Source organism: Oncorhynchus tshawytscha, unplaced genomic scaffold (assembly GCF_018296145.1).
Source record: "Oncorhynchus tshawytscha isolate Ot180627B unplaced genomic scaffold, Otsh_v2.0 Un_contig_622_pilon_pilon, whole genome shotgun sequence".
Classification (NCBI taxonomy): Eukaryota; Metazoa; Chordata; class Actinopteri; order Salmoniformes; family Salmonidae; genus Oncorhynchus; species Oncorhynchus tshawytscha.
Genome location: NW_024609275.1, coordinates 57,272 through 66,908, shown reverse-complemented (window position 1 = coordinate 66,908; position 9,637 = coordinate 57,272). Strand labels below are relative to the sequence as shown.

Genomic DNA, 9,637 nt, shown 5'->3' with positions numbered 1-9,637 from the left:
AGCCTCAATAGACCCTTTGCCCAGGGTCGATGATTGTGTGACTGCGTTGGTGCTGCTAAGTACGCTAGCAAGTTCAACCTATCTGCTGAAGGGATATTTGCAGGTCCCTCCAGATGGAAAAATTGCCTGCATTTGTCACTCCACTTTTTTCTACCTCTTCCTCTGGGACTTCCTTTCATCTCCCTATGTTTGCTGGAACCAAACTTTGACTTTGCACCGGACTGCTGCCCAAACCAAATTTGCACACTGATGCCAGCCATGTGGAGCAGGGGCTCCTGAAAAGAGAGGAAACTCCGCAGTCACTGATGCCAGTTCATGTAGGAGCAGGGGCTGCTTTGTACACTGATGCCAGCCATGTAGGAGTTCAGGGGCTGTATTTGTACACTGATGCCAGCCATGAAAACAAATCTGTTTGCACACTGATGCCAGCATTATATTAGCAGGGGCTGCTATGTAAGATGGGTCTCTGTGGTTCAGGGGCTGCTTTGTAAACTGATGCCAGCCATGTAGGAGCAGGGGCTGCTTTGTACCTGTTCTGATGCCAGCCATGTAGGAGCAGGGGCTGCTTTGTACACTGATGCCAGCCATGTAGGAGCAGGGGCTGAGTTCAATCTGCTGAAGGGGCTGATTTGTACACTGATGCCAGCGATGTATGCCAGGGGCTGATTTGTACACTGATGCCAGCCATGTAGGAGCAGGGGCTGCTTTGTACACTGATGCCAGCCATGTTCCTCTGGGACTTTGTACACTGATGCCAGCGATGTAGGAGCAGGGGCTGATTTGGAACACTGATGCCAGCCATGTAGGAGCTGGGGCTGATTTGTACACTGATGCCAGTTTAGCAGAGGCTGATTTGTATACTGATGCCAGTGATGTAGGAGCAAGGGCTGCTTTGTACACTGATGCCAGTGATGTAGGAGCAGGGGCTGATTTGTACACTGATGCCAGCCATGTAGGAGCAGGGGCTGATTTGTACACTGATGCCAGTGATGTAGGAGCAGGGGCTGATTTGTACACTGATGCCAGCCATGTAGGAGCAGGGCTGATTTGTACACTGATGCCAGCCATGTAGGAGCAGGGGCTGCTTTGTACACTGATGCCAGCCATGTAGGAGCAGGGGCTGATTTGTACACTGATGCCAGCCATGTAGGAGCAGGGGCTGATTTGTACACTGATGCCAGCCATGTAGGAGCAGGGGCTGATTTGTACACTGATGCCAGCCATGTAGGAGCAGGGGCTGATTTGTACACTGATGCCAGCCATGTAGGAGCAGGGGCTGATTTGTACACTGATGCCAGCCATGTAGGAGCAGGGGCTGATTTGTACACTGATGCCAGCCATGTAGGAGCAGGGGCTGATTTGTACACTGATGCCAGCGATGCCATTACAGGGTATTGATGAGAATTCTTATAATTAATCAATTTTGGAATAAGGCTGTAACGTAACAACATGTGGAAAAAGTCCAGGGGTCTGAATACTTTCAAAATGCACCATAACCCCTCTGTATATAGTGAATGCACCATAACCCCTCTGTATATAGTGAATGTCCATAACCCCCCTCTGTATATAGTGAATGCACCATAACCCCTCTGTATATAGTGAATGCACCATAACCCCTCTGTATATAGTGAATGCACCCCTCTGTATAACCCCTCTGTATATAGTGAATGCACCATAACCCCTCTGTATATAGTGAATGCACCATAACCCCTCTGTATATAGTGAATGCACCATAACCCCTCTGTATATAGTGAATGCACCATAACCCCTCTGTATATAACCCCTCTGTATATAGTGAATTTAAACAGTCCCTCTGCCTATCTCTCTCCCCCCACACCTCTCACTTTCTCTCTCCCCCACACCTCTCACTTCTCTCCCCCCCACACCTCTCTCTTCTCTCTCCCCCCACACCTCTCTCCTTCTCTCTCCCCCACACCTCTCTCCTTCTCTCTTCCCCACACCTCTCTCCCCCACACCTCTTCCCTCTTCCCCACACCTCTCTCCTCTCTTCCCCACACCTCTCTCTCTCTCTCTCCCCCACACCTCTCACTTTCTCTCTCCCCCACACCTCTCACTTTCTCTCCCCCACACCTCTCTCCTTCTCTCTCCCCCCACACCTCTCTCCTTCTCTCTCCCCCACACCTCTCTCCTTCTCTCATCCCTTCTGTCTCACCTCCCTCCCTTTAGGTCAGTAATGCCCTTATCAGCCCCTCCTCTTTTCTCCCTTCCTCTCCTCCTTCTCCTTTCTCAACTGGACTCCGCCCTCACCTGTCGTACTGCCAGCCAATCCAAGTGTGACTCCGCCTCCTTCGTCCCCGGTCACAACCTGGCAGGGGAGGGTTTCGATGTGGTGACCCTGAAACGTAAAGGGGCCTACCTGATCGACCTGAGGACCTACCTGTCCCCCAGTAAAACCTGTACACTGTGTAGTAACCCCCTACAGGGGAACGAGCTGCAGAAAATACCCCTGTCTGTTGTAGACTGGAGGTCTTACAGCCACTGTACTGAGGATATCTCCAGCCACTCTCATGCCTCTGTCAGGTGAGTAGGGTGGTTTCTGACTGTTTACTTTGGATGGAAATTGGACAGAAAACATCTCTCCTCACCTCTCCTCTCCTCACATCCTCTCCTCCTCTCTTCCAGTAACCTGGCACAGTCCACTACCAACGAGATCTCTACAAAATGGAAGGTGGGTTTGAGTAGTGAGGCGAAGGTGTCTGTAAGCGTACCTGTGGGACCGGTGAGTGTGAGTGTGGAGAAGGACGTGGGTGCTAGCATAGAGATGGGAGGGTCCCAGTCGGATGTAGCCATCTTTGCCACGACCAAGACCAAAGAGGACCTCCACTCTTTCTTCTCACAGAACCTACGCTGCCGTTACTACAGGTAATAACAACAATAATGATTTGTTGAACTTTTATAGTGCTTCCCTTACAGATGCAACATTTCACATGTGACACAAAAAAACTAAACAAAATGTGAAAACAATATGATCTCATGTGATTTTATTTACAACATGGGGATGCAAAATGTAAAAATGACAACATTTTAGACAAAAACATCCAGGGGACCATTCAACAGCATCCCAAGGACGTCCTAAAACGTCCTCGGGGACATCCCTGGAACAAACTGGGAACTAGACAAAAACCTCCAGGGTACCATGACAAAACGTTCTGAGAACATCCCAAAAAACATCCTTGCTTCCCTGGAAAAAAACTGAGAATTTACTGTGCTGAGAATATAACATAATTTTCCAGAATGTTCTGGAACGATTGTTTTAGGTTGGAGGAAGTGATTGGCTTGCTCTGAAAAGACAGTGCTAACCCTCCTATGGAACAGGACCAACTAGCCCTGGGCTAAGTGGTGCATGTTTTAATAGATGCTTAACCACAGGCTTGAATGTCTCATGCAGGTCTAAGTGCAGTGATAACACAGCTAGAAAGTTTCAAAAAGGACACCAAGTGGGTCCATTTAAACTCTGAGAACTCATCCATATACTTCTTTCCATTCCACGCAGAAGGAAGTCTTTGAACTGTTGTGTTTTATAGGGAGCTCATTCCAGGGTTGGCTTGCTGGAGAAACTAAAGTACTTCTGATTCAAAGCTTTAATAAATCAGATATTTATCACCTTTTTTAAAAATTAAGAATATATCTATTGAAAACCATCCACTTTCTGCAAGAATCTCATCATTCTGTAAATCAAATCAAATCAAATTTATTTATATAGCCCTTCGTACATCAGCTGATATCTCAAAGTGCTGTACAGAAACCCAGCCTAAAACCCCAAACAGCAAGCAATGCAGGTGTAGAAGCACGGTGGCTAGGAAAAACTCCCTAGAAAGGCCAAAACCTAGGAAGAAACCTAGAGAGGAACCAGGCTATGTGGGGTGGCCAGTCCTCTTCTGGCTGTGCCGGGTGGAGATTATAACAGAACATGGCCAAGATGTTCATAAATGACCAGCATGGTCGAATAATAATAAGGCAGAACAGTTGAAACTGGAGCAGCAGCACAGTCAGGTGGAAGTTGAAACTGGAGCAGCAGCATGGCCAGGTGGACTGGGGACAGCAAGGAGTCATCATGTCAGGTAGTCCTGGGGCATGGTCCTAGGGCTCAGGTCCTCCGAGAGAGAGAAAGAAAGAGAGAAGGAGAGAATTAGAGAACGCACACTTAGATTCACACAGGACACCGAATAGGACAGGAGAAGTACTCCAGATATAACAAACTGATCCCAGCCCCCGACACATAAACTACTGCAGCATAAATACTGGAGGCTGAGACAGGAGGGGTCAGGAGACACTGTGGCCCCATCCGAGGACACCCCCGGACAGGGCCAAACAGGAAGGATATAACCCCACCCACTTTGCCAAAGCACAGCCCCCACACCACTAGAGGGATATCTTCAACCACCAACTTACCATCCTGAGACAAGGCTGAGTATAGCCCACAAAGATCTCCGCCACGGCACAAGCCAAGGGGGGGGCGCCAACCCAGACAGGATGACCACAACAGTGAATCAACCCACTCAGGTGACGCACCCCCTCCAGGGACGGCATGAGAGAGCCCCAGCAAGCCAGTGACTCAGCCCCTGTAATAGGGTTAGAGGCAGAGAATCCCAGTGGAAAGAGGGGAACCGGCCAGGCAGAGACAGCAAGGGCGGTTCGTTGCTCCAGAGCCTTTCCGTTCACCTTCCCACTCCTGGGCCAGACTACACTCAATCATATGACCCACTGAAGAGATGAGTCTTCAGTAAAGACTTAAAGGTTGAGACCGAGTTTGCGTCTCTGACATGGGTAGGCAGACCGTTCCATAAAAATGGAGCTCTATAGGAGAAAGCCCTGCCTCCAGCTGTTTGCTTAGAAATTCTAGGGACAATTAGGAGGCCTGCGTCTTGTGACCGTAGCGTACGTGTAGGTATGTACGGCAGGACCAAATCAGAGAGATGGGTAGGAGCAAGCCCATGTAATGCTTTGTAGGTTAGCAGGAAAACCTTGAAATCAGCCCTTGCTTTGACAGGAAGCCAGTGTAGAGAGGCTAGCACTGGAGTAATATGATCAAATTTTTGGTTCTAGTCAGGATTCTAGCAGCCGTATTTAGCACTAACTGAAGTTTATTTAGTGCTTTATCCGGGTAGCCGGAAAATAGAGCATTGCAGTAGTCTAACCTAGAAGTGACAAAAGCATGGATTAATTTTTCTGCATCATTTTTGGACAGAAAGTTTCTGATTTTTGCAATGTTACGTAGATGGAAAAAAGCTGTCCTCGAAATGGTCTTGATATGTTCTTCAAAAGAGAGATCAGGGTCCAGAGTAACGCCGAGGTCCTTCAGTTTTATTTGAGACGACTGTACAACCATTAAGATTAATTGTCAGATTCAACAGAAGATCTCTTTGTTTCTTGGGACCTAGAACAAGCATCTCTGTTTTATCCGAGTTTAATAGTAGAAAGTTTGCAGCCATCCACTTCCTTATGTCTGAAACACATGCTTCTAGCGAGGGCAATTTTGGGGCTTCACCATGTTTCATTGAAATGTACAGCTGTGTGTCATCCGCATAGCAGTGAACGTTTACATTATGTTTTCGAATAACATCCCCAAGAGGTAAAATATATAGTGAAAACAATAGTGGTCCTAAAACGGAACCTTGAGGAACACCTAAATTTACAGTTGATTTGTCAGAGGACAAACCATTCACAGAGACAAACTGATATCTTTCTGACAGATAAGATCTAAACCAGGCCAGAACATGTCCGTGTAGACCAATTTGGGTGTCCAATCTCTCCAAAAGAATGTGGTGATCGATGGTATCAAAAGCAGCACTAAGGTCTAGGAGCACGAGGACAGATGCAGAGCCTCGGTCTGATGCCATTAAAATGTCATTTACCACCTTCACAAGTGCAGTCTCAGTGCTATGATGGGGTCTAAAACCAGACTGAAGCACTGAACATTGTTTACATTGTACATTGACTGAGAGTAAAATAATTTTGCAGGACTGGGCAGGGATGACATTCTCTACTTTTAAACCAACAATTTTTTTATAGTATTTTGACTAATCAGATCAGATTTGGTGTTTCTGTGTGCAAAAGATCAGAATTGTTGTGCCTGTGTAAACCACAGTGTCACAGATACATTGTCAGTGTGTCCCCGGCCCAGAATGGTGTCAAACTTTAAACATAACATTAAACACTGGCACTTACACAGGTCATACACATGTTTATGACCTCATACTCACACATGAGTTTCATGCATAACACAGAACACTGGAAATCATGTGTATTACAGAAAAGGATAACTACACATTCAGTATCTATTATACATCTCTGCACTTAACAAAAGAGCACCATCTGCCCTGCTATTCTAGTTAATCTGACTATTCTCTCTGTCATCGTTGATTTAATTGACTTACTTCAGCAGTTTGAGAGTTTTCTGTATTGTTGTATAATTTGTTTTAATGTTACTTTAATGTTACTCCTGAATCACTTACCAGCATTACGACCAGCAATATGACCAGCAATACGACCAGCAATACGACCAGCAATACGACCAGCATTACGACCAGCATTACGACCAGCATTACCCAGCATTACGACCAAGAATACGACCAGCATTACGACCAGGAATACGACCAGCATTACGACCAGAATACGACCAGCATTACGACCAGCATTACGACCAGGAATATGACCAGCATTACGACCAGCAATACGACCAGGAATACGACCAGCATTACGACCAGGAATATGACCAGCATTACGACCAGCATTATGACCAGGAATACGACTTTCCAGAAATGGATCCTTTGAATTGATTTCAGACTTCGACCCTAAACAAAGTCGCTGGAAGAGCAGTCTTCTATTGAGACTTCTGAGGAGTGCCACCACCCACCGCTTCCGAGTATATTATTCGCTAATGTCTCTAGATAACAAAGTCGACGAAATCGGGTCAAGGGTTTATTTCCAAAGAGACATCAGGGATAGTAACATACTCTGTTTCACTAAAACATGGCTCTTTCAGGATTTGTTGTCGGAGTCGGTACAGCCACCTGGATTTTCAGTGCATCGCGCCGACAGGAATAAACATCTCTCTGGGAAGAAGAAGGGCGGAGTTGTCTGTTTCATGATTAACGACTCATGGTGTAATTGTAACAACATACAGGATCTCAAGTCCTGTTGTTCACCTGACCAAGAATTCCTCAAAAACAAATGTCCACCTTATTATCTCCCAAGAGATAATTATCTTCGGTTATTGTCACGACGTGTATATCCCCGCCTCAAGCCGATACCACAAAGAACTTCACTGGACTTTATGCAAACTGGGAACCATATATCCTGAGGCTGCATTTATTGTAGCTGGGTATTTAAGAAAAGCTCATTTGAGAACAATGCTACCTACATTCTATCAGCATATCCACTGTAGCGCTGGAAAAACACTGGACCATTGTTACTCTCACTTCTGCAATGCAAAGTCCTTCTTTTTGGCAAATCTGACCACAACTCCATTTTGCTCCTACCTTCCTATAGGCAGAAACTCAAACCCGTGCTAGGGACAATTCAACGCTGGCCTGACCAATCGGAATCCACACTTCAAGATTGTTTGATCACGCGGACTGGGATATGTTCCGGGTAGCATCAGAGAATAATATCGACGTATAGGCTGTTTCGGTGAGTGTGTTTATAAGGAAGTGTTTAGGAGATGTTGTACCCACTGTGACTAATAAAACCTACCATAACCAGAAACTGTGGATAGATGGCAGCATTTGCACAAAACTGAAACCCCTGCATTAAACCATGGCAAGGTGACTGGGAATATGGCCGAATACAAACATTGTAGTTATTTCCTCTGTAAGGCAATCAAACAAGCAAAATGTCAGTATATAGACAAAGTGGAGTCACATTTCAACAGCTCAGACAAGAGACGTATGTGGCAGGGTCTACAGACAATCACCGGCTACAAAAGGAAAACCAGCCACATCGCGATCACCGACGTCTTGCTTCCAAACAAACTAAACACCTTCTTTGCCCACTTTGAGGATACTGCAGTGCGACCGACGCGGCCCACTACCAAGGTCTGTGGGTTCTCTCCTTCTCCGTGGCCGATGTAAGTAAGACATTTAAACGTGTTAACCCTCACAAGGCTGCCGGCCCAAATGGCATCCCCAGCCGCATCCTCAAAGCATGTACAGACCTGCTGGCTGTTGTGTTTACGGGGATATTAACTTCATTGGGATAGGGGGCAGCATTGGGACGTTTTGATGAAATGCGTAACCAGAGTATTGGGACGTTTTGATGAAAAAAAAAGTGATTGCCTATCCAATATCCTGTGTCTATGAGGTCAGATTGCACTTCCTAAGGCTTCCAGTAGATGTCAACAGTCTTTAGAAGTTGTTTCAGGCTTGTATTGTGAAAGTGGATCGAGTAAGAGCTGTTTCAACAAGTGGTCAGGCTGAAAGCCTTTAGTTCCGTGAGCGCGAGCTTCGTTCCCTTTCCTTTCTAATGACAGAATTGTCCAGTTGGAAAATTATTGAAGATATATGATACAAACATCCTAAAGATTAATTATATACATCGTTTGACATGTTTCTACGAACTTCAATGGAACATTTTGGACTTTCGTCTGGACTTTGTGCCCGCACTTTGTGGATTTGGATTACTGGACTAAATGCGCAAATTTTAAAGGAGGTATTTGGACATAAAGATGAACTTTATCGAACAAAACACACATTTATTTTCTAACATGGAGACCTAACATGGAGACCTGGGAGTGCCATCAGATAAAGATCGTCAAAGGTAAGTGATTCATTTTAACGCTATTTCTGACATTTGTGACACCTCTCCTTGGTTGGAAAACTTCCCAGAGAAGTTAAATCTATCCCAATCCAAGTCTGCTGTCCCCACATGCTTCACGATGGCCACCTTTGTTCCTGTACCCAAGAAGGCAAAGGTAACTGAACTAAATGACTATAGCCCCTTAGCACTCACTTCTGTCATCATGAAGTGCTTTGAGAGACTAGTCAAGGATCATATCGCCTCCACCTTACCTGTCACCCTAGACCCACTTCAATTTGCATACCGCCCCAATAGTTTTGGACGATGCAATCGCCATCAGACTGTCCTATCCAATCTGGACAAGAGGAATACCTGTGTAAGAATGCTGTTAATTGATTATAGCTCAGCATTTAAACTCACAGTACCTCCAAGCTCATCATTAAGCTTGTGAAATTGGGTCCTGGACTTCCTGACAGGCTGCCCCCAGGTGGTGAAGGTAGGACACAACATCTCCACTTCGCTGATCCTCAACACTGGGGCCCCACAAGGGTGCGTGCTCAGTCCCCTCCTGTACTCCCTATTCACAAATGACTGCATGGCCATGCACCCCTCCAACTCAATCATCAAGTTTGCAGACGACGCAACAGTAGTGGGCTTGATCACCAACAACGACGAGACGGCCTACAGGGGGCGGTGAGGGCACTCGGAGTGTGGTGTCAGGAAAACAACCTCTCACTCAACGTCAACAAAACAAAGGAGATGATCGTGGACATCAGGAATCAGCAGAGGGAACACCCCCACCATCCACATCGACGGGACAGCAGTGGAGACGGTAGAACGTTTTAAGTTCCTCTGAGTACATATCACTGACAAACTGAAA

General features: G+C 46.2%; 1 protein-coding gene across 1 annotated transcript in view; it reads left to right on the top strand.

The window, feature by feature from the left end:
* Window positions 1-2,193: 2,193 nt before the first annotated feature.
* Window positions 2,194-9,637, top strand: part of LOC112238632 (perforin-1-like) — a gene marked incomplete at its 3' end in the record, with an annotated part of 30,603 nt that continues 23,159 nt past the window's right edge. Inside the window, exons 1-2 of the mRNA XM_042314743.1 lie at window positions 2,194-2,541; window positions 2,644-2,883. Coding sequence (XP_042170677.1) covers window positions 2,195-2,541; window positions 2,644-2,883 — 587 coding nt within the window. The remainder of the gene's footprint in view (window positions 2,542-2,643; window positions 2,884-9,637) is intronic.